The 26,049-nt window shown below is 42.8% G+C and overlaps 2 protein-coding genes across 2 annotated transcripts in view; both read left to right on the top strand.

Moving 5' to 3' along the window:
• Positions 1–26,049, top strand: part of LOC108532028 (proton-coupled amino acid transporter 2) — a 71,037-nt gene that overhangs the window by 31,830 nt on the left and 13,158 nt on the right. The window lies entirely within an intron of this gene.
• Positions 11,846–19,463, top strand: LOC108532027 (proton-coupled amino acid transporter 3-like). The gene is made up of 4 exons (XM_017875739.1): positions 11,846–12,421; positions 16,855–16,945; positions 19,101–19,189; positions 19,291–19,463. The coding sequence occupies exons 1-4, from the start codon at positions 12,294–12,296 to the stop codon at positions 19,361–19,363; spliced, it is 381 nt and encodes a 126-aa protein (XP_017731228.1). The 5' UTR covers positions 11,846–12,293; the 3' UTR covers positions 19,364–19,463.

Raw genomic sequence — 26,049 nt, forward strand, 5'->3', positions numbered from 1 at the left:
AAGTCAGGAGACTCTCCCCCGTTTTCCAACTCCACCACTTTTCTTCGGTGAGCCTGGCACTGTTCCCTGCCCACCAGCACCCGATTTTTAATGATATGGATCTCTGTTTTTTTGTTTTGTTTTGTTTTTTTGAGACGGAGTTTCACTCTTGTTGCCCAGGCTGGAGTGCAATGGCACAATCTCGGCTCACTGCAACTTCCACCTCCTGGGTTCAAGCAATTCTCCTGCCTCAGCCTCCCGAGTAGCTGGGATTACAGGCATGGGCCAGCACGCCTGGCTAATTTTGTATTTTTAGTAGAGATGTGGTTTCTCCATATTGGTCAGGCTGGTCTCGAACTCCCGACCTCAGGTGATCCACCTGCCTTGGCCTCCAAAAATGCTGGAATTACAGGCGTGAGCCTCCTCGCCCAGCCAGATCTCTTTTATGTGCATTATCTTTATGTCACTGCTTTGCCTTTTCTCTGGGCAAAGTCATGGTGAAACAAGAAAGCTACAAGCTCTAAACGGTATTTTTTTTTTTAATTTTGTTTTATTACTTCTTCTTTTCATACCTCTGCCATTCCACCACATTGTGAGCTTTCCCTTGGAAGGCTCTGGACTCTATCCAAGCTTATGACAATTCGCACGGTGAATTTCATACCTAACCTGGAGCTATGCAAGAGGAAGCCACCAGAGGGCCCCAAGTGGCAGCAACTGGCCGAAGGAGGTGCAGCCAGCTGAGACTGTCCACGCTTTGGCAGACAACCAGTTTTCCCTTTTCTGGGTCTGTTCAAAACGCAAACACTAAGGGTGGGTACATAATCCACAAGTCAGAAAGTTGTGCACGGCTCCAGTGTTGAGATGGGTAGGGCCAAGATGACCAGTGTGAACTCTCAGATAGAAAGGAGCCATACGTATTAAATCAGGGGCAACAAACATTTCAAACCATTAGATAACATTTCCTCCCAACTCAAAGATCCCAACAATGAATAGGAGGCATGGAAGTAGATGTGCCAATGGGGAGGGATGAGGGGTGAACATGAAAATTATTTGAATAGACTTTACCTCTTAATTCTTGCAACATGCATTCTTGATTACCTACTGTGTGCCAAACAAGATTTTGTAGAATATTGCAAAAATGACCATAAATTCCTCTTGATAATGTGACTTTGCAGCTGCTCCTATGAAAAGATGAAGTCTATATCTGTATCCCTTAAATTTTTTTGTTTGTTTGTGGGTTTTGTTTTGTTTTTGTTTGTTTGTTTTTCTGAGATGGAGTCTCGCTGTTGCCCAGGCTGCAGTGCAGTGGCACAATCTCAGCTCATGGCAATCTCCACCTCCTGGATTCAAGCAATTCTTCTGCCTCAGCCTTCCGAGTAGCTGGGATTACAGGCACCTGCCACTACACCCGGCTAATTTTTGTAGTTTTCACAGAGGTGGGGTTTTACCATGTTGGCCAGGCTGATCTCAAACTCCTGACCTCAGGTGATCCGCCCGCCTCAGCCTCCCAAAGTGCTGAGATAACAAGTGTGAGCCACCACGCCCGGCCTCTCCCTTTTAAATTTGATCTTGGCCTTGTAACTTGCTTTGACCAATGGAACATTAATAAATGTGATGCAGTCAGAGGTTTGGTAATAACCTATGCATCAGGACTTACATTGCTTGCTGCTCTGTGGAATTGAGACCACCAAGTAAAGCATCCTGGGCTAGCCTACCGGAGGATCAGAGACCACGTGGAACATAAATGAATCGTCCCAGTTGAGCCCTGTCCGCAGATCAACCAGCCTGCCAACTTCCAGACACATGAGTAAAGCCATCCTAGACTATATCTAACCCCAGTCAGGCTGACACAGACCATAAGAATTGTACAGATAATCCACAGAACTGTGATAAATAATAAAGATGTTTGTAATTTTAATACATAAAGAGTGGGAAGTTTTATGCAGCAAAAGATACCTGATACATCATTCTCAAAAGGATACACTGATTAATGAGAAAAGAATCCCCGCTGTCAAGCAGCCAGTCTACTGTCCATTGGGGAAGAGTAACAGGTAATCAACTGAGTAAATACCATCATACGTCCATCTAAGGGCAAAGGACACTACCTGCTCTGGAGCACCAAGGAAGACTTTCCACAGGTGGTACCATTTGAGTTGGGCTTTGAGTAGAACTTGAAAGACTGAGTCTGAACCTCCTTCCATTCTTTCCTGCTGCCTGGACATGACAGCACTTATGCTTGTGTCTGACCTTGGCCGGCAGCCAGGGCCAAGCCAACCTGAGACATCGCCTCGATCTTTCTGGTGGTGACTGCTCTCTCCCCTCCCCGCAGAATTACTAACATTGAGGAAATGCACCTAGATAACTAAATAGATGTTGAAGATCTATAGTCCCAAAAGGTGGGGAGAGGAGAGTTTCTCATGAAACTCCCTGTGGTTTATGGGAATGATCTATGCCTGTTTCAGCCTCGGTGTTAAGAGAACATTTGAAAAAGCCCTGTCCTGCTTATTTTCATCCTTCATCTTCCCTGTGCCCCCCAGTTCTCAAGTCCTGGTCTGCTCTTTCTGTATGTTACTTTCTATCTGCTGGACTTCCAGAAGATACTTCATGAACACAAGTCCACCCAGATGGAGGAAAGGCTGCTGGTCCACACCCAGATCCCATAGCCTACAGAGTCCCTGTTGGGCAATAGGACACTCATAGCCTGTGCAGGGGTCCACAGTCTACTTTGCCAGAGGATGGGTTGTCATTTCCACCCTGAGCTCTCTGTTTCATCAGCAAGCCAAAGGACTTCCACTGATCCATGGATCAGTGTTGGCAATGTGATCATCCTCTCTGGAAACATTTCTCTCCCACCCTGCTCCGCTATCAATCACCCCACCCATCCTTGAAGTTTAAGGTTATCTTCTCTGTTATTAAGAAAAGTTTACACTCATTCTCTAAAGATAAGCCCCTACTGTGTAAGATGATAGGGTTAATTTTATTACTTAGACCAATCTGGCTAAAGTTAAATCTTGGAAAGAAAAACTAAATTTAGCAACATTGATGTAACCAACAAAACCAAGCTAGGGAGACTCATTAGTAATTATTGGCAACACTAAAGACTACTACATGTTAGTTTTAAGTCTGAGTGGTGGTGATACTAAAAATTTTTTAAGTGGTTTGGAACTGATTATTTAATACACACATATGCACACACACACAACTTTCTTCCCCCCATTTAACTGACTTTATTTAACTTCTGGGGCTTGCTAATGAGTCAAGGAACACAGAAAATCCTTCCTCCTTTCCTTCATTGAGTGCTTACTAAGGATTTTACATGAGATTATCTCATTTAATCCTTACAATGACCCTGTGATGTTTACACTTTCATTGTCTCCATTTTCAGATAAGGAAACAGGCCCAGAGACATTAAATAACTTGTTAAAGATCAAACGCATAGTGAAGGATCGATCCAGGATGCAAACATTTGCGGATCAAAGCTCCTCACTGCATTGCAGGGCCCAAGAGAGGCTACTGAATGGTGGTTATCAAAATGTAAAATAGGGAGGAGGTAGAGCAAGATGGTAGAAAGCTCCACTGATCTGTCCTGTCCCCCAACCCCCACTCCAAGGACACCAAATCAACAATTATGTACAGAAAAAAAGCACCTTCCTAAGAACCAAAAAACGTGGGCACTCACAGTACCTGATTTTAACTTCGTATGGCTGAAAGAGACACTAAAGAGGTAAAAGAAAAAACAGTCTTGAATCACCCATGCCACCCCTCCCTCACCCCCAGCAGGGGCCCCTGGTGCCCAGAGTATCTCTGGGCTCTGGGGAAGGGAGAACCCAGTAATTGTGAGGCATTGACTAAGTGCTGCCTTTGTTATAGCAGAAAGGAAAACCAGATCAAACTCAGTTGCCACCTGACCACAGAGGGAGGATTTAAGCCAGCCCTAGCCAGAGGGGAATCACTGATCCCAGAGGTCAGAACTCTCATTCCCACAAGCCTTGCCACCATGGGCGAAAGTGCTCTGGGGCTTTAAATAAACTTGAGAGGCAGTCTAGGCCACAAGGACTACAACTCCTAGGAGACTCCTAGTACTGAATTGGACCCAGAGACAGTGGACTGGGGGAGCAGGAGACATACTGAGACACCAGGTGGGGTGGCTAAGGGAGTACTTGGCATCACCCCTCTCCTAACCCCAAGATGCACAGCTTGTGACTCCAGAAGAGATCCCTTCCTTTTGCTTGAGGTGAGGAGAGGGAATAGTGGGGAGGACTTTGTTTTACATCTTAGATACCAACCCAGCCACAGAAGAACAGGGCATGGTCAGAGTTATGATGCTGCCTTTCTAGGCCCTAGCTCCTGGGCATTTCTAGACATACCCTGGGCAAGAAGGGAAACCACTGCCTTGAAGGAAAGGACCCAGTCCTGGCAGCATTCATCACCTGCTCACTGAAGAACCCTTGGGCCCTGAATAAACACCAGTGATACCCAGATACTACATCAAGGGCCTTGGGTGAGACTCTGAGACCTGCTGACTTTAGTTACCAGCTCAGCCACAAGGGTAGAGCACCAAGTAGGCTCTTGGGGTCCCTGATTCCAGGACTTGGCTCTTGGATAGCATTTCTGAACCTGTCCTGGGCCAGAGGGTAGCCCACTGCCCTGAAGGGTGAGTCCCAAGCCAGGCAGCATGCACCACAAGCTGACTGAAGAGCCCTCAGGACTTAAGGGAACATCAGCAGTAATCTGGCATTATTCAGTGTGGGCCTAAGGTGGCAGTGGCCATAGGGTGAGGCTCCTCTGCCTTTGGAAAGGGGAAGGAAGAGTGAAAAGGACTATGTCTTGGGGTTCAAGTGCCAGCTCAGCTACAGTACAATAGAACACCAGGTAGACTTCTTAGGTTTTTTACTCTAGTCCCTGGCTCTCAGACAGATGGCACCTCTGGACCCGCACAGGGCCTGGGGGATCTCTCCACATTAAAGGGAAAAATACAGACCTGAATGGCTTTGCCACCTGCTGATTACAGAGCCCCAGGGCCTTGAGCGAACACAGGCAGTAGCCAGGGAGTGGTTACAGGAGGCCTCGAGCAAGACCCAGTGCTATGCTGGCTTCAGGTCTGACCCAGTGCAGTCATAGTGATGGTGGCCACAAGGGTACTTGCATCACTCCGCCCCCAGTTTCATGTGGCTCAGAACAGACAAAGAGAGAGACTCTGTTTGGGAGAAAGTAAGGGAAGAGAACAAGAGTCTCTATCTGGTAATCCAGAGAGAATTCTCCCAGATCAATTGTCTCCAAGACAATCAAGGTGGTACCTCTGTCAGTCTGCACCAACCACAGTATTGCTGGGCTTGGGTTGTGCCCTAAAGCAGATACAGCTTAGATCACAACACCCAAGCCCTTTCAAATATCTGGAAAGCCTTCCCAAGAAGGATGGGTACAAACAAGCCCAGACAGGCCGGGCGCGGTGGCTCAAGCCTGTAATCCCAGCACTTTGGGAGGCCGAGACGGGCGGATCACGAGGTCAGGAGATCGAGACCATCCTGGCTAACATGGTGAAACCCCATCTCTACTAAAAAATACAAAAAACTAGCTGGGCGAGGTGGCGGGCGCCTGTAGTCCCAGCTACTCGGGAGGCTGAGGCAGGAGAATGGCATAAACCCGGGAGGCGGAGCTTGCAGTGAGCTGAGATCCGGCCACTGCACTCCAGCCTGGGCGACAGAGCGAGACTCCGTCTCAAAAAAAAAAAAAAACAAGCCCAGACAGTGAAGACTACAATAAATACCTAACTCTTCAATGCCCAGAAACTGAAGAGCATTTACTAGCATCAACACCATCTGTGAAAACATGACCTCACCAAATGAACTAAATAAGGCACCGGGGTCTAATCCTGGAGATACAGAGATATGTGATCTTTCAGTCAGAGAATTGAAAATAGTTGTTTTGAGGAAACTCATAGAAATTCAAGATAACATAGAAAAGGAATTCATCAGATCAATTTAACAAAGATATTGAAATCAAGAAAAAGAATCAGTCAGAAATTCTGGAGCTGAAAAATGCAATTGCCATACTGAAGAATGCATCAGAGTCTTTTAATAATAGAATTGATCAACCAGAAGAAAGAATTAGTGAGCTTAAAGACAGGCTGTTTGAAAATATACAGTCAGAGGAGACCAAAAAAAAAGGAATAAACATAATGAAGCACACCTACAGGATCTAGAAAACAGCCTCAAAAAGGCAAATCGAAGTTATTGACCTTAAAGAGGAAGTAGAGAAAGAGATGGTGTAGAAAGTTTATTCAAAAGGATAATAGAGAACTTCCTAAACCTAGAGAAAGTTATCAATATCCAAGTACAAGAAGTTTGTAGAACACCAAGCAGATTTAACCTAAACAAGACTACCTTAAGGCATTTAATAATCAAACTCCCAAAGATCTAGGATAAAGAATCCTAAAAGCAATGAGAGAGAGGAAAAAAAAAAAAAAAAAAGCATGATGGAGCTCCAACATATCAGGCAGCAGACTTTTCAGTGGAAACCTTATAGGCAAGGAGAGAGTGGCATGACATATTTAAAGTGCTGAAGGAAAAAAAAACAAAAAACGTTTACCCTAGAATAGTATATCTGGTGAAAATATACTTCAAACATGAACGAGCAGTAAAGACTTTCCCAGACAAACAAAAGGTGAAGGATTTTATCAATACCAGCATTTCTTCCTACCAGAAATGCTAAAGGGAGTACTTCAATCAGAAAGAAAAGAACATTAATGAGCAACACATAATCACCAGAAGGTACAAAACTGACTGGTAATAGTAAATACACAGAAAAACACAGACAATTATAACGCTGTAACTGTGGTGTGTGACCTACTTTTATCATAAGTAGAAAGACTGAACAATGAACCAATCAAAAATAATAACAACTTTTCAAGACTTAGTACAATAAAATATAAATAGAAACAATAAAAAATTAAAAAGCAGGGGATGAAGTTAAGGCATAGAGTTTTATTAGTTTTCTTTCTTTCTTTTTGTTTGTTTGTTTATGCAGTGTTAATGTGTTATCAGGTTAAAATAATGGGTTATAAGATAGTATTTGCAAGCCTTATGGTAACCTCAAACCAAAAGCCATATAATGGATACAAACACACACAAAAGCAAGAAACTAAAGCATATCAAAAGATAAAAATCACTTTCACTAAAGGAAGACAAGAAAAAACAGAAGGAAGAGAAAACCACAACAACCAGAAAACAAGTAACAAAATGGCAAGAGTAAATCCTTACTTATCAATAATAACATTGAATGTAAATGGTCTAAACTCTTCAATCAAAAGACATAAACTGGCTGAATGAATTTTAAAAAGATCCATTGATCTGTTGCCTACAAGAAACCCACTTCACCTATAAAGGTATACATAGGCTGAAAATAAAGGCGTGAAAAAATATATTCCATGCCAACGGAAATCAAAAAAGAGCAGGAGTGGCTATACTTATATCAGACAAAATGGATTTTAAGACAAAAACTATAAGGAGAGACAAAGAAGGTCACTATATAATGATCAAAAGATCAATTCAGGATATGAGGATATAACAATTGTAATTATATATGCAGCAAACACTGGAGCACCCAGATAAATAAAGCCAATATTATTAGAGCTAAAGAGAGAGATAGACACCAATAGTTAGAGACTTCAATACCCAACTTTCTGCATTGGACAGATCTTCCAGAGAGAAAATTAACAAAGAAACATAGGACATAATCTGCACTATAGACCAAGTAGATCTAACAGATATTTATGGAATATTTCATCCAATGGCTCAAGAATACACATCATCTTTCTCAGCACATGGATCATTTTCAAGGATAGACCATATGTTAGGTCACAAAACAAGTCTTAAAACTTCCAAAAAACTGAAATAATACCAAGCATCTTCTCTGACCACAATGGAATAAAACTTGAAATCAGCAAGAAGAAGAAGTTTGGAAACTATACAAACACATGGAAATTAAACAGTATGCTCCTTAATGACTAGTGGGTTGGTGAAGAAATTAAGAAGAAAATTTGAAAATCCTTAAGACAAATGATAATGGAAACACAACATACCACAACCTATGGGATACAGCAAAAACCGTACTAAAAGGGAAGTTTATAGCTATAAGTGCCTACATCAAAAATAGGGAAACTTCAAATAAACAATCTAATGATGCATCCAGTCATGAATGGTGGCTCATGCCTGTAATTCTAGAACTTTGGGAGGCCAAAGTAGGCGGATCACTTGAGGTCAGGAGTTCAAAATCAGCCTGGCCAACATGGCGAAACCCTGTCTCTAGTAAAAGTACAAAAAGAAATTAGCCGAGTGTGGTGGTGGGTGCCTATAATCCCAGCTACTCGGGAGGCTGAGGCACGAGATCACTTGAACTCAGGAGGCAAAGTTGCAGTGAGCCAAGATCATGCCACTGCACTCCGGCTGGGGCAATGGAGCGAGGCTCCATTTCAAAAAACAAACAAACAAAATGTATATTAAAGAACTAGAAAAGCAAGAGCAAATCAAACCCAAAATTAGTAGAAGAAAAGAAATAATAAAGATCAGAGCAGAAATAAATGAAATTGAAATGAAGAAAACAATATAAAAGATGAGTAATAAAATGTTGGTTTTTTTGAAAAGTTAAACAAAATTGACAAACCATTAGCCAGACTAAGAAAAAAAGAGAGAAGATCCAAGTAAATAAAATAAGAAATGAAAAAAGAGACATTACAACTGATACTGCAGAAATACAAAAGATCATTAATGACTAATATGCCACCATGCCCAGCTAATTTTTGTAATTTTTGTAGAGATGGGGTTTTGTGGCCAGGCGCAGTGACTCATACCTGTAATCCCAGCACTTTGGGAGGCCAAGGCAGGAGGATCATCTGAGGTCAGGAGTTAGAGACCAGCCTGGTCAACATGGTGAAACTCCATCTCTACTAAAAATACAAAACATTAGCCGGGCTTGGTGGCATGTACCTCTAATCCCAGCTACTCAGGAGACTGAGGCAGGAGAATTGCTTGAACCCAGGAGGCCAAGGTTGCAGTGAGCCAAGGTCACGCCATTGCACTCCAGCCTGGGCGACAGCGCAAGACTCCGTCTGGAGAAAAAAATAAAAATAAAAAGAGATAAGGTTTTGCCATGTCATTTATTCATTGTTTTAATACTTACCTAAAGCATGCCTATTCTGTATAAGGTGCTGCAGATTTAACAATGAATAGGATGGAACGTGGTTCCATTTTCAAGGAGTCTGCACTTTAGTAGGAAGACAGACAGTAAACAAGTAAACAAGACAGTGATCAATTATAATAAATGCTATGCCTGTTTTAAAACAAGGCAAAGCAAAACTCACAACTACAAAACAGAGACTGTGGAAATCACCACCATCCAGAGCAAGCATACAAAAGGATGTTGGCCTGTAGTTTCCTTTTCTTTTCTTTTTTTTTTTTTTAATGTATCTTTGTCTTGTTTTGGTATCGGAGTAATACTGAACTTCTATAATATTCAATGAGTTTGGAAGTATTCCCTCTTCTTCTATTTTTTGAAATAGTTTGAGTAGGATTGATATTAGTTCTTCTTTAAATGTTTAGTAGAAGTCAGCAGTTAAGCCAGAGGGTCCAAGGCTTTCCTTTACCTGGAGACTTTTTATTATGGGTTTGATCTCATTACTTGTTATTGGTCTCTTCAGGTTTTGGATTTCTTCCTGGTTCTCTCTTGGTAGATTGTATATGTCTAGGAATTTGTCCATTTCTTGTAGATTTTCCAATTTATTGGCATATAGTTGCTTACTCGGGAGGCTGAGGTGGGAGGATGGCTTGAGCCTGGGAGGAGGAGGTTGCAGTGAGCTGTGATTGTGCCACTGCACTTCAGCCTGGGTGACAGTGAGACCCTGTCTCAAAAAATAAAAGTAAAATAAAATAATAAATGAATAAGTGCAACAGGGGAGGGGAAGTTATTTTCAACTTGAGAAAAAGTATTTGGACATCAGAGGAGAGAGGTATTTCATTTGATATTCAGAGGAAGAGAGAAGCTCCCAGTGCTGATTTTGCAGCAGCACTAAAAGGTTGTGTGGGGAGTACCTTGGCCCCCATGAGCTTCATAAGCAACCTGTGCAGTCATCCCAAACAAACACGCAATCAAAGTTCAGTGCTGGTGCGTGCTCTGCAAAAGCAGCTTCTGGACACGATTTTGTTAATGCCAGTCCCATTCTGTTACTCACGTCAAAAATATTGGAGTCTTCCTTGATTGCTCTCTCTTTTACACCCCACCTCAAGTTCATCAGCACATCCTCTTGGCTTTATCTTTAAAAGTATCCAGAATTCAGTCACTTCTCACCATCTCTTTCACTACCTCCCTGGTTTAAGCCATTACAGACTGACACCTGGGTCATTGCGACACTCTCCTGGATTATTGTAATAGCCTCCTGATTGATATCCCCTTGCACCCCTTCAATCTGCTCACAAAAAAAAAAAAAAAAAGGCCAGAGACATCCTGTCAAAACGTTTAAGTCATGTCACTTCTCTGCTCAGAACCCTCCATGATTTCTCATCTCTCTTAAAGTAAAATTCAAAGTTGTTACAATAGCCTGCAAATCCTACCCACCCACTTCATCCCGCTTTCATTACCTCTTTAGCTACATCTCTGGTGTGACTATGTAATTTATCATCCAAACCAGGTTATCTCTTTTTATTTTTTTTTTTTTTTTTTTTTTTTTTTTTGAGATGGAATTTTATTCTTGTCACCGAGGCTGGAGTGCAATGGTACTATCTCCACTCACTGCAACCTCCGCCTCCCGGGTTCAAGTGATTCTCCTGCCTCAGCCTCCCAAGTAGCTGGGACTATAGGTATATGCCACCAAGCTCGGCTAATTTTTGTATTTTTACTAGAGATAGGATTTCACCATGTTGGCCAGGTTGGTCTCTAACTCCCAACCTCAGGTGATCTGCCCACCTCAGCCTCCCAAAGTGCTAGGATTACAGGTGTGAGCCACTGTGCCTGGCCTATTTTATTTTATTTGTAGGGTCATTTCTCAGGCTGGCCTCAATCGATTTTCCCATTTCAGCCTCTTGAGTAGTTGGGTCTACAAGTGTGCACCACCCTGCTCAGCTGCAGGATACTTTTAATAATGAAGGGAGGCACCATTAGTAATTATGCCAGGGCAATAGGCACAAACCAGGAGAATCCCTGCGCCTCTGTGCACTCCTAGACAGCCGTAAGACCTCATTGCCATTCCTAAAACACCCCAGACACTCTCCTACCTCAGGACCTTTGCACTTCTTGCCCCTCTGCTTAGAGTTTCTTACCCAAGAGCTACATGAGTTGTGCTCCCTCACCTTGTTCAGCCCTGTGCTCAAATGTCACTTTCTAGGTGAGGCCCTCTCTGATCACCCAATCTAAAATTGCGGCCCTCCCGCTAGGTGACACTCTCCATTACCCTTGCCTGGACTTTCTCTATACCACTTTCTACTAACAGATACTTGATATATTTGTTTTGTTTATTGTCTGTCTCCCCCAGCCCCTCCAGATTATAAATTCCATGAGAAGAAAGATTGTAGTAAGTTTTCTACCCTAATATATTCCCAGCATGGAGAACAGTTTCTAACATATATTAGGTGCTCAATAAATATTTTCTGAACAAATGATTTTTTTAAACAAGACCTGCACTCCCTTCCAAATCACTGGCAGGCCATACATGCCTCCTGTATAGGAATTCTGAGCAGGTGGCATTTGAACTGGGCCTTACAAGCCACTCTTCACGCCACCCAGGGAACATGGTAGCTGGATTGTGCTCTGTTGGGCCTCACCTGCATCCCAGGATTCTGCAGCAGCTCATTGGCTGGGCAGCCTCCATTGTGAGGTAGCTCTGGTTTCTTCCTTGCCAAAGACAGACAAGCACTGAGCCTGGCCCCACGTCCAGGCACCAGGACCTCCAATCCAATGGTGCCGTCTTCCTCCCAGTCACACTTTTCACTTTGCCCTACAGCAGCAAGGGCTAAACTAGGAGAGGCCAAAAGCCCAGGCAAGTCCTGGTTGGGCAAGCAATTGCGAGGGGAACTGAGGACCACCCTGACTGAGATGGGTCTTTCATAAGTCCCCCAAGAGCCAGGTGAGGCATCATCAACATCACCTCTCCTGCCACCACCGCCTCCCTGATTCATGCACGTCAGGCTTCAGCCAGCAGCACGCATCCTTGGGGTTAGGAGCCAGCATCTCAGGTCGGCAGCCATGGTTTCTCTGGAGACAGACCCATCAGAGGCTCATTCAGAGCCTTAACCCTGAGCCTCCGCCACCTACCCACCGTGTTGAAGATGTCATTGCTTGGAAGGGACTACAACAGTGAGCTGAACTCCTTGGACAATAGATCTCAGTCCCCCTTGGAGAGCAGCAATAGCATTACTTCAGAGAATGTCCATCCTGCTGGGGAAGCTGGACTATCGTAAGTGGCTGCACCGCCCTTCCAGGCCTGAGGTCAAACACTGCTGTTTTTGCAGCTCTGGACTTTGTCTTCCTTCGTCTGTCTCCTTAACACGCTTATTCCATTAACAAGAGATGCATGGATAAAAGATGAATCAGAATCTAAGGAGGTCAATCACTGTGGCTCTGGCTACTAGCCCTGTTTCCCAGTTTTTACGAAGAACCCAGCTAGAGCAGCCACGTTCAACATGAACAGCTAGTCTCCAGGAATAGTTTCCTATCTCAGGCTGCCTGCCTTCTCCTTCCTCTCTTTCTTCCACAGTCTCTGGCTTGGCTGCCTTCTTCTCCTCACACATCTGCCATTAATCTCTCTCCCTCTTCTCCCCAACCCCCCATGTCATTCATCCAGAAAACAAAAGGTGCTAACTCCAGGTCTCCATCTTTACTGCCCCAAACTCAGCTCCATGGAACTCTTCTCTCTGTTTTTTAAAATTTAATTTAATTTAATTTAATTTTAAGCTTCAGGATACATGTACAGGACGTGCAGGTTTGTTACATAGGTAAATGTGTGCCATGGTGGTTTGCTGCACCTATTAATCCATCACCTAGGTATTAAGCCCCACATGCATTAGCTATTTATCCTGATGCTCTCCCTTCCCCGGCCCCATCCCCGCCAGCCCCAGTGTGTGTTGTTCCCGTCTGGTTCGCCCTCCTGTGTACATGGTTCTCATTGTTTTCAGCTCGCACTTGACAAGGTGAAGAACAGTGGCAGTGTTGTGGTGTCTGTTCCTTGTTGTTTGCGGCCAGTATACTGGGCTTCCAGCTCCATCCGAAAGGACATGATCTCGACAGAACTCTTCTTCTAGGACTTACTGTCAATCAGACTGCTATCTGGTAATCATCAGATCGGTAATAACTGTGGACACAAAGAGATTATCAATGTCAAGCCCCAGTGTTGATAAGGATATCAGGAAATGCCCTCTCTCATCTTTTTGGGAAGAATTAAATTGGTATCTTTCTAGATGGCAATGTTGCATGTCAAATCCTAAAATATCATTTGTATAAAACATACAAATATTTATTTGGCAAATGCTGTCTGAAAGTACACAACTCGTGCACACACAGAAAACTGAGAGCAGTGGTTGCCTCTGGGGAAGAGAATTTGGAGGCTGAGAGAAAAGAGATTTATATTCATTTCATAAGGATTTGGATTATTGTGTTTTACCTTTCGAATTTTGTACTGTATCACAATCTAGTTTTTTAAAGTAAAATGAAATATAAATAAATATACACTTTGATTAATAATACCCCTTCTAGGAATTTTTTCTAATGAAATAATAGCATAAGTGACTGGGTGCGGTGGCTCATGCCTGTAATCTCAACACTTTGGGAAGCTGAGGCGGGCAGATCACGAGATCAGGAAATCGAGACCATCCTGGCTAACACGGTGAAACTCCATCTCTACTAAAAGTGTGCATAATTTTTATCAAAGTACTTGTTATAATGTAACCATCCAATGGGTTCACCTCCCCCACTGCCTAGACAGAGATGATTTATCAAGACAGGAATTGCAGTGGAGAAAGAGTAATTCATGCAGAGCCTGCTGTGCAGGAGACAGGAGTTTTATTATCACTCAAATCGGTCTCCCAGAGCATTCGGGGATTAGAGTTTTTAAAGATAATTTGGTGGGTAGGAGCTTGGAAAGTGGGGAGTGCTGATTAATCAGGCTGGAGATGGAATCATAGGGGCTCGAAGTGAGTTTCTCTTGTTTTCTGTTCTTGGGTAGAATGGCAGAACTGATTGAGCCAGATTACGGGTCTGGGTGGTTTCAGATGATCCATCAGAGTTCAAGGTCTGCAAAATAACTCACGAACTGATGTTAGGTTTTACAATAGTGATGTTATCCCCAGGAGCAATTTGGGGAGGTTCAGACTCTTGGAGCCAGAGGCTGTATGACCCCTAAACTGTACTTTCCAGTCTTATAGCTAATTTGTTAGTCCTGCAAAGGCAGAATGGCCCCCAGGCAAGAAGGGGGTCTTTTTGGGAAAGGGTTGTTATCAAGAATCAAATCATGAAGTGAATTCCTTCCCAAAGTTAGTTCAACCTACGTCCAGGAATAAACAAGGACTTCTTAAAGGTTAGAAGCAAGATGGAGTTGGTTAAGTCTGATCTCTTTCGCTGTCATAATTTCCTCAGCTATAATTTTGCAAAGACAGTTTCAATAATACTGAAAACTTGGAAACGTTAAGAGAAAAGTTAACACGTGGAACAAACATAGAGTAGAATATGATACAGTCATTACAAGTGATGGAGGAAATCTACTGGACATGAAAATATGTAGCACATTTATTCATACAGAAAATTAGTTGAGGATCCAGCATGTGTAGTGGTTCTCCTCATGTAAAATTCTGTGCATTTAGCGCAAATAAAGATGCCCAGAGGAATGCTAATTATAGTGTGTGGTCATTTTCAATTGGTGGGATTTTGGAATTTCCTTTTATAATAGCAATTGTGTAGTTTTCAAGAAAAAATATAAACCCAATTTTTTAAGTCCCAAGGGAGCTCACAACAGCTATTTATGCTTCAAGGTCCAGATGAGTAATGCTGTCAGCTAAGGCGCAGTGGTTCCTCCAAAACCTTGTCTCACCTTTCCCACAAGATCTGATTCAAGTAGGGGCAAGACATTGGTGCTACCATGAGAAACAAGTGAGAGGCAAAGGGAAAAAGAGCATAGGGTGGAAAATTGGACCACATCTTTTGGAGAAATTACTACTAAAGAATTGACAAATTACAGTTATCAAGAAATAAAAATTATCTCTCGAAAGTAAAGGGACAATGGGTGCCCCCCCAATCCTTAGGTGAATAGACTGCCCTAACAGAAGTTAGGTCAATAGACTTCACTCAATAGATTGAAGTCACAGAAGTCCCCAACAGTTCACCTGTCCTCTCAATCCAACCCTCTCTCAGGTCAGCATTGAAGTGCAAAGACCTGGTACAGCTTCTTTCAAGCCCCTTGCCATGACTCCCTAATGGATAAGGCAAAGAGACATGAGCACTGTCTGTGCTGGACTCACTTGGGCAGTTGGTTTTGGCTGTCCTGGCCACCTGCAGACAATTTAAGTGTGGCACAAAGGCATCTCTGTCTTAGCCTGAGACTTCGTCTGTATCTCCCAATGGCATCTTCAAGGTACCCTTTTGTTCCGGATGGAGGGGGCACTTCTACTTGCTTAAGCCAGCCCATGCTTGCCTTTTTCCTATCATCTCAATTCTTCTTCTTCTTGAAGGAGGCCCTTTCTAACAAGTGAGCACCATGAAGGCCAAACCAAAGGTGGCAGTGATGATGAGGATGATGATCATGATGATGATGAGACAATGATATGATGATGATGCTCATATCTGTGAAGCACTTCAAGATTCCAGGATTCATCATGTTGTCACCTCTTTTGAGTCTTACAGCTTCCCTGGGACATAGGAAAGACCAGAATTGTTCTTCCTTTTTTGGCAGTGAAACAGGATCTAAGTAGCTAAGGGCTTCCCAAAGTAGTAACCAAACACAGTAGGTTAGCGGCAGAGCTAGACCTCAGAACTAAGTGCTCCTACCTCTGGGTTCAATGCTTGTGCATGTGCTTTTTATTTAAGTTCCTTTTTGATTCTGTTCTCATGATCCTGCTCCCACTCTTCCTACCCAATCCACATCAGGATTGGAGCTGCCTGGGCAGGAGCTGCCAGCACAGGTGTGAAGAATATTTAGAACCCTAGGCCCTAGCACCCTGCTGGGACCATCATAAGTACTCTATATGCACAGTAACAATTGTTATTAAATTATTAAATTGTGCATAATGTGAATATATTATATAGCAATTCATAGATATATATACACACACTATATATATATATAGAGAGAGAGAGAGACAGAGAGAGAGTGCACAAGCAGTTCATATTCACAATGAATATTGGTTGAACAAATAGATGAAGGAATAAACTAAAATCAGTAAATATTCCATATATGGTAGATATTTGTTTCTAGTGAGTTAATAAATAACCTGATGCCTCACTGTAGATTGAAGCAACTATTACTAATTTTTTCCATTGTCTATCTAACTGATAGATACGTATTAGGTTGCGATAAATGTTATTTGAGAGAATAACTCATGAAAGAAATCACTGGATGAATTAATGAACCAACCAGTACTAGAGTGTTATCCAGAATAGTAGCAATTTTTATTTCCTTTAGAGCCTAGTGTGTATTAAATATTCGTTGAGTCACTTGAACTAGCACCATCCACAGATCAGATGTTCCAGGACAGTTGTCTTCAAGTCCACCTCTTGGTTTTGGAAGAGGTTTTGTCCCTCTTCCTATCAGGTGCTCTGGAGATGCCAGAAGGAGGCTGAGCTTCTGGCCATGCTTCCCTTCCACTAACAGTACCCTCTGTCTCCCTACTCTCCCCACCACAGGACGATGCAGACTTTGATCCACTTGTTGAAATGCAGCATTGGCACAGGGCTCCTGGGGCTTCCCCTGGCCATGAAGAATGCCGGCTTATTGGTAAGAGGCATCTGTGGGATGGGAACTAGGTTTGCTCATTTGCAGAAGGGGGTGATAGGTACTGAAGGCCTTCAAACTGTTATCAATGGGCAATTTGGGGGTATCCTCTGCAATAGAAAATGTGCCTGTTGGCATCAATCCCCTAGAGCCAACCTGGGTCCAACCTGAGCATCCCTGGAGGGGGCACACCATTACTCTTAAAGACTCACCATGCTCATCTGACTCTACTTTGCCACAATTCTCCCAACAGTCCTCCCCACTCCCTAGGATCACATGCAGCTCACTTCATCATTTACATTAACAGCCCAATCCCTGCAGGCATTTGAGTGTGCGACTCTTGTTCCAAACTACATGATGGCGCATGAGAAAGTATCTTGGACACAAGGATAGATGCCTCCAACAATCCCACCAATCCACTTTCCCCATGCCAGCCTACCTCTGTCTCTTTTCCTGTACTGTTCCTGTCCCCTCGTTTCTGTCTTTTTAAATTGCCTGCTCTCTAAAACTACTCTTTCCTACAATCATTAATGCCATCCTCACTTTGTGTTTTTCTACCATTTATATCTACCTTACCTGGGATTCTTAAAGCATGTATGAAGATAAGACATTTATTTATTTGTTTGTTGGTTGGTTTATTTAGACAGAGTCTTGCTCTGTCGCCCAGGCTGGAGTGCAATGGCGCGATCTTGGCTCACTGCAACCTCCGTCTCCCAGGTTCAAGTGATTCTTCTGCCTCAGCCTCCCGAGTAGCTGGGATTACAGGTGTGGGCCACCACGCCCAGCTAATTTTTATATTATTTATAGAGACAGGTTTTCATCATGTTGGCCAGGCAGGTCTCAAACTCCTGACCTCAGGTGACCTACCCATCTCGGCCTCGCAAGGTGCTGGGATGACAGGTAAGAGCCACCTCGTCCAGCCGACATGTTTATTTTTAATAGGCCCACCTTCCTCATTTAACTGAAAGCTCTGTGGGCAAAAACTGTCTAATTTCCCTTTGCACCTCCCCACAGTAGCCTCTGTAGGGACTGGCACACAGCAAGTTTCCATTAACATCTGTTGAATGGAATTGATACCAAATACATAATTTCCATTTCGTTGCAGTGAATCTTTTCTTATCTCCAGGCCTGGTAAGTGGCTCCCATGTCTAAAGAAGGCGAGACCCTTGCTTCCTCTGTCATGACTTCTGATCTTCAGTGGTTCCAACCCAGAGATGGGACTCTCCTCTTTGGAATCCTCTGGGTTCTAAAGCTTCTGCAAAAACACATGGTCTTCAGCCAAACTATCTTTGCCAGGGTGGTATTTGCTTTTTAAGACAATGCTTTCATTCTTTGATGTTTGCTTCCTCAGAGTCATTAGATGATTTCTTTACCTTTCATCTCCCACCAGAACCTCTGGCCATGATTCATCCGAGAAATATTTATTGAGTACCTACCTACCCTGTGCATTTGTAGCCCCTGGGAATATAGAAGCAAACAAGATATGAGAGTCTCTGCTGCATGAAGCCTGCATTCCAGTGGAGTCGAGTGGTGCTCTTGATCCCTCATTTGTGTCTTTGTGATAGGTCACATCTATAAAGACACAAGTGTTCAGAACAAAGGTTGTGAGAGGGTCCCTCTTTATGCCCTTCTGATAACATCTGGAAGATATGATTAGTAATCAGCTCCACTTTTTAAAAGGAATTTGACAGATTAGACACACTACAGATAATAAATAATTATCTGCCCTGAAATGTCAATAGGGCACCTGCTGATAAACTCTGTCCTAGCGGAAGAGAACTGAGTCATAAGACACCTTGGTCCTCAATTATCTTGGAGGAAGGGAGGGCCAGGGTGTATCATATGAAATAAATTTACCACGAGGGACTCTAAACTGGTAGAACTCAAGGAAAATGAGAAAATGCATGGGCTATGTGGGAAGGTAATGAGCTCTCTGTCACTGGAAGTATCCTAGCAGAAGCTGGGCAGCCACTCTACAGGGATGCTAAGAAGAGCATTCAAACTCTAGCATCTGGGAGCATGAGGACAGTCAGGCTGCGTCTGTCACCCCAAAGACAGTTTTATTATGCAAGACGCCCCAGCACCCAGACTGTGAGAGGGCCAGGGAATGGGAGTGATCATTTCTGGCTCACTTCCCCCTCTCTCCTCTCCCCTGCAGGTCGGTCCTGTCAGCCTTCTGGCCATCGGGGTCCTCACCGTGCACTGCATGGTCATCCTGTTGAACTGTGCTCAACACCTCAGTCAGAGGTCAGAGGCCTGCTTCTCTCCCATCCCAGCACTGGGGCCCCTCTGAGGGTGTGTTACACTTCTTTTGACCACTGACCCAATTAATTCGGCCACTGCTCCAGGTCACCTTGCTACCACTCTGGATTCTATGAAGGCAAGGAGAGCGTGACAAAGAGTCCCAATTACAGACTCTAGGCACAGATCCAATGCTGCTGCTAACAAGCTGGATGACTATCAAATTCCTGCATCCCTCTGAGCCCAAATCTCCTTACCTGAAAGCATTGAAAGTGATAAAAGATGCAAAAGCACTATATAAATTGCTCTATTTATTTGAGACGTGGACTTTCTTCTCTTCCTTTTAGCCTTCCCACCCCCAACCTTCTCCCACTCCAATACCCACACCTTGTCAGGATAATTTGTTTCACGCAATCTCCTTTCAGAACAAGTTAGTAAAAGTAAAAAGCATACTTACTAAAAAGAAGCATTCACAATGATTTCAGTCATTATCAAAGCATACATATAATAATCAATGTTTACGTATTTGAAACTTTAATGCAAAAACAATTTCAGACAGAAAAGACAAATGCAGTAAAAACAAAGAATGCAGAGATCCACAGCGCTCAGCTACTCCCAAGGCATGCAAAACCAAATAGGTCCTCGTAAATGTGAAGAAAGGCCTCAAAAGTCAAAGTAGGGACAGTAAATAAAACTCTCCATAAAGCCTAATTATCATAACCCACGGAGGTGTACCTGGAGTACATACCAGCCACACCTAACTCTCAGAGCCCTTTCCTGCTCACAAAACGCTTTTGAGAGCTTTTACTCATTCTGCAGTTAAATGTACTGTGCAATTACACTGTGGTTACCATGCCAAGAGCCTTGCAAGCCTTGTTTACTCCTCACAGTAAGCCTCTATGGTAGGCACTATTTTTATTCCCATTTTACAGATGAGTAAACTGAGGTTTAAACGCCTTGCCCAGGGTCATATGGCTGGGAAGTGGCAGAGCCGGTATTCAAAGACCTACTGTGACTCCACTGTTAATCATTTTGCAAATCTTCTCTTCCCTCAAGCCTTCTGGGATCATTAGGTCACCAGATAAGCTTCTGACATCAGGCCATTTCTGAAAGCCTTTCTCTGATTTTTTTTTTCTCTGATGACTTGTCTTTTATTTTTTCAAATATAGAGGTTGCAGAGTGATGGCCTAAGAGTTGGCTATGGCCTTCAGTTTTGTTTTGGGGGATCTCCACAGTTTTATTCTTTAGTCAACCTTTAAACCCTGGAGATTTCGGCCAGGCACGGTGGCTCACACCTGTAATCCCAGCACTTTGGGAGGCCGAGGCAGGCAGACCACCTGAGGGCGGGAGTTTGAGACCAGCCTGACCAACATGGAGAAACCCCATCTCTACTAAAAATACAAAATTAGCCAGGCGTGGTGGCACATGCCTGTAATCCCAGCTACTTGGAAGGCTGAAGCAGTAGAATCACTTGAACCTGGGAGGCGGAGGTTTTGGTGAGCTGAGATTGCGCCATTGCACTCCAGCCTGGACAACAAGAGTGAAACTCCATTTCAAAAAAAAACCTGGAGATTTCACATTCACAAAACAAAAAAAAAAACTCTGCCTTCTTAATCAGTTAGACAGCCGACTACCTCTGAGCCTTCATTTTTTAGATGTGCTTCTAGAGGCAAGTCCTGAGCAATCCCTTTTACAATGGGACATGTATTCTGGTTTGCCAGTCTCCACTGCTCCCTACTGTCTCATACTCAGCCCTGTCACCCACCAAATCGCCAATACCTGTCTGATCCCATAGCTTTTGAATTTACAACCCTCAGATTCATATCCTTGCCAGTTCTATGCAAGGTGACCTCATTTGTATTGAAAATGCCTATCACAGTGAGCAGTAATAAAAATGCCATGTTCCAGCACATCTTCATATCCATCTCTCACTGTCTCCTCCCCCAAAATCCAGACTGCATGTGAAGAAAACTGAGGCCCAGAGATCTCAAGAGACTGGCTCTACATGTCTGGCTACCTGAGGGTCATGTTGGGATTTAAACTCTGGCTTCTGAAGAAGGCTGGAGCCCTTCCTCTCTTCCACCTGTTCCCCTCAGTCCTGCAGTTTATGTCGTGCTTCCAGGATCTGGGCAACCTGCTGTTTCCAATTGCTCCAGCCAAAGCTGTTTCTGCAGCAGGGCTTTCTCCACCCCTAAAAGGGTTGAGGAAGAGGGACATGGGAAGAGGAATAGGCTGCAACTTAGGCATCACATTCTACAAGGGTGCTGGGCAGGATCCCGAGTATCACCTTTGTGAGGGGTCTGGCCCAGGCCAGGATCTCAAATGTTCTGACACCCTCAGCAATGGGAAGGAGGGAATCACTGGCCTGGACACACCCACACCACCTCTTCCCTCCCTTCTCCTCTCCCCCTCCATATCCCCTTTCCTGCTTTGCAGACCCATGTCAGTGCACAGCTACCGTTTATTCAAGAAGACTAAATCCAATGACAGTCAGTTAAACATTTGTATTTAAAGGGATAACTGCAAAAAAAAAAGAAAAAAAAGGTGAACTCCTGAAAGTTGTTAAAGTACATCACTGTGAAAAAATCGATAGAGCGCTTCATGCTCACACACAAATACAGAAAATCACTCACTTTGGGAGAAAACTGTACCTTTAACAAAAATGTTTTAAATTATGCATTGTTTGTTCTTTCCCCCTAGACTGCAAAAGACTTTTGTGAACTATGAAGAGGCCACGATGTACAGCCTTGAAACCTGCCCAAACACCTGGCTGAGGACCCATGCAGTGTGGGGAAGGTAGGAGTCACAGATGTCCTAGTAGTAATAGCAATCATCATCATCACCACTTTTCTTTATTTCTACTTATACAGGTTTTAAATGAATATGCTGTTATTGTAAACAATCAAACAATATAGAGAATCACCCCGATAACCCCATTCCCCATCTCACTCTGTACCCATAAGGTAATCGTTGAAATCTAGTTAGTAAATATTCCTTTAGACTTTTTTCTCTACATGAACATCATTATATGTGTGTGAATGGAAGTACATAATTTACTTTCTATTTTCTTATACATTACTTAGGATAATTTTTGAAAATTTGATTTTTCATCTAACAATATGTCCCTATTTTTTCACGTTGGAACACATAAATGGACCTTATTTTTTGGTGGGGGGGTTGGCGACAGAGTTTTGCTCTTGTTGCCCAGGCTGGAGTGCAGTAGTGCGACCTCGGCTCACGGCAACCTCCGTCTCCTGGGTTCAAGCAATTCTCCTTCCTCAGCCTCCTGCGTAGCTGGGATTACAGGCGCCTGCCACCACATCCGGCTAATTTTTGTATTTTTAGTAGAGACAGGGTTTTCACCATTTTGGCCATGCTGGTCTCAAACTCCTGACCTCAGATGATCCGCCTGTCTCAGCCTCCCAAAGTGCTGGGATTACAGGTGTGAACCACTGCACCCAGCCAACCTCATTATTTTTTAAGGCTCACAATGTTCCCTAGTGTGGACGTATAGCTGTTTCATTTGCTTATTCCCCTAAGGTGAACATTCAGGTTGTTCCCTGCCTTGATAAAAGTTAACAGTGTACAAAATGGTTTTCTATGTCTTAGCTACTCTGTTCATCTCAACAGCCTTGCGAGGTAGGCAGCGTGGGTTTTTATTGTCCTGTAAATATGAGACTTATAAAGATAAAATAACACATCCAAAGACATGGACACTGATATGGGTGGAGCAGAGATTTGACCAAGAACCTAACATTGGAACCTTCCCCAGCAAAGTCCCTCAGGAGGTAGTGAGTCACGTTGTGGCTGCTAAGATTCCTTTGCAGCTCCTCTCTTGAGATTCTCAGTAGGTCATTGATCTCCTGATCAGGAGCCACTCTAATGATTAGATGACGTCATGATTAGGTGAGGTCATGAGAAAGAGTTGGAAACATTTTTAAAATATTTGAAGTAATAATTTCTCATCTTTAATTTACTAAGAGATACGTGAGAAGCTTGATTAAAAAGTGCCCATTCTTTGGCCAGGTGCAGTGGCTCACACCTCTAATCCCAGCACTTTGGGAGGCCGAGGCGGGCGGATCACCTGAAGTCAGGAATTTGAGACCAGCCTGACCAACATGGCGAAACCCCATCTCTACTAAAAATAGGAAAATTAGCCAGGCATGGTGGTGGGTGCCTGTAATCCTAGCTACTCAGGAGGCTGAGGGAACAGAATCGCTTGAACTCAGGAGGCAGAGTTTGCAGTGAGCTGAGACCGCACCATTGCACTCCAGCCTGGGTAACAGAGCGAGACTACATCTCAAAACAAACAAACAAACAAAAAACTGCCCATTCCATGGAGGTAATGGTCATAAATGGATGCTCAAGCTGTTAGGGGAATGGTCACTGGGAAACTTTATAAAGGGAGAATGCACTGATGCCACCTGACCCCATGTACTCATCTTAGCATCTCATATTTATATACGTGACAGCTAGATGTGGTGTGTCTCATAATAGCACACAGTAGGGAGTACAGAGTAGTATCACCTCTGAGATATTTCAAAAATAAATTTGAAACCTCCATTTAATCAAAGTCATTAGATCTAATATCCATTTATAGGAAGCACAGGGGATAGAGGAACAAAATAAATAACATCATGAGGAAGTCACCAACCAAACAGAAAAAATAGGATATACTACAGGACAAATGATCTGGTATCTTCAGCAGCAAACAAAAAATTAAAAGTTGTGAGGAAAAAATAAGCAGGGCAAGGGGAATATAGCAATTTTAAAAACTTAAGAGACTTAACAAAATACAATGTGTAGACTTGTTTGGAAACTAACTGTAAGATAGATACTTTTGAGACAACTGGAGAAATCTGAATATGGACTGATTATTAGATGATATAAAGAAATTATTGGCTGAGCACAATGGCTCACGCCTGTAATCCCAACACTTTGAGAGGTCAAGGTGGGAGGATCTCTTGAGACTAGGAGTCAAGACAGCCCAGGAGGTTGAGGCTGCAGTGAGCCATGATTGTACCACTACACTCTAGCCTGGGAAACAGAGTGAGATTCTGTCTCAAGAAAAAAAAAAAAAGAAATTATTGTTAATTTTGTAAGAGATGATGATGGTATAATGATTATACTTTTTAAAGTTATTATCTATTAGAGCTGCATACTGAATTATTTACAGGTGAAATAATTTGGGGTCTCTGGTTTGCTACAAATACCCCGACGAATTAAGTAGGTGTGTGATGGGGCTGAAGAGATAGAGAACAAGTGGCAAAAAGTTCACTGTTGAAGCTGGGATGAGCACATGCGAATTCATTAAATTACTCTTGTTAAATTCTTGTTATATGCATTAAATTATTCATTGCTTCTGTATATGTTTGAAAATCTTCATAAGATAGACAGAAAAAGATATTATTCTGAAGTCACATGTGACACTGCCAAGATTCTGACACAATCGGCTGGTATGAGAACCAGGAGTCCGTATTTTTAACATATGCCTCAACCAATAAATTGGTTGATACTACAAACCAATTTTGAAAAGCCCTTATCTAAACATTATAATCTAAGTAAAGGAAAATATTTTTGTTCTTTTAAAAAAACGCATCTCCAAATTTGGAATACTTTAAGAACCCAAAAGAATAATGACAATAACAGAGTATAAGATATTAAATTTAGAAATAATTAATGTGAATCTGTTGTGATGCCAAAAAAAGAGAAAAGAATATATCTCTCTGAAAAAAAAAGTTAATAAATGTAGAAGAAATGATAAATAGAATCAGAAAACCACCACCTTGCAACTACCAATGACATAATTGATTCAAGCAAGGAACATCAGTGAATGATAAAACCATTGATTTGAGGAACAGGATAATCACACCATCTCAAAGTTTTACCCCACAGATTACAAAGGGAAAATGTACATTTCCAATGGAAGATCTGGCAGTCACCAACAAAGCAGAACAACAGGATACCATGTGCCTCCCAATATGATGAAATAGAGATACAAAACTATCACCTCTGTAGTATTCTTGCTAAAAGTGCTCACCTGAATTTAATCATGAGGAAGCAACCATACAAGCCCGCACTGTGGGGCATTCTATAAGACAATTGGTCTATACTCTCCAAACAAAGCCAATGTGATGAAAACACAAAAAGGTGAATGTCTATGGGACTGTTCTACATGGAAAAAAAAAAAAGGACTAGAGACATAGCCAAATGTAATATGCAAACCTTCATTAGATCCTGAATTAAAAAATAAAATAGCTACTGGCCGGGCGCGGTGGCTCAAGCCTGTAATCCCAGCACTTTGGGAGGCCGAGGCGGGCGGATCACAAGGTCAGGAGATTGAGACCATCCTGGCTAACACGGTGAAACCCCATCTCTACTAAAAAATACAAAAAACTAGCTGGGCGAGGTGGCGGGCGCCTGTAGTCCCAGTTACTCGGGAGGCTGAGGCAGGAGAATGGTGTGAACCCAGGAGGCGGAGCTTGCAGTGAGCTGAGATCTGGCCAGTGCACTCCAGCTTGGGTGACAGCGAGACTCCGTCTCAAAAAAAAATAAAATAAAATAAAATAGCTACAAAAGATACTTTAGAGAGAATTGGGGTAATACTAAGTCATTTTTATATAAGAGACTTGAGCATCTGCAGATTTTGAATTTGTTGGGGCTGCTGGATACCAGTGAATGACTGTATGACTGTATTTAAAATAGAAACTGCACATATGAAGACATTGAAGTTGATTTTCTGACTATTACAGTCTTAAGAGAGATACGTTGAAGTATTTAGGGTTTAAGTGTTAGAATACCTGCAATTGACATTTTTCTTTTTCTTTTCTTTTCTCTTTTTTTTTTTTTTTTTTTTTTTTTTTTTT

Source organism: Rhinopithecus bieti, unplaced genomic scaffold, assembly GCF_001698545.2.
Source record: "Rhinopithecus bieti isolate Rb0 unplaced genomic scaffold, ASM169854v2 scaffold_7673, whole genome shotgun sequence".
NCBI lineage: Eukaryota > Metazoa > Chordata > Mammalia > Primates > Cercopithecidae > Rhinopithecus > Rhinopithecus bieti.

Bases quoted from the DNA above. Each gene is read 5' to 3' on its own strand.
- LOC108532027 (XM_017875739.1), top strand. From the start codon at position 12,294: ATGTCATTGCTTGGAAGGGACTACAACAGTGAGCTGAACTCCTTGGAC. The intron at 12,422-16,854 runs GTAAGTGGCTGC...TCCCCACCACAG, and splicing joins GCTGGGGAAGCTGGACTATC to GACGATGCAGACTTTGATCC. The intron at 16,946-19,100 runs GTAAGAGGCATC...TCTCCCCTGCAG, and splicing joins TGAAGAATGCCGGCTTATTG to GTCGGTCCTGTCAGCCTTCT.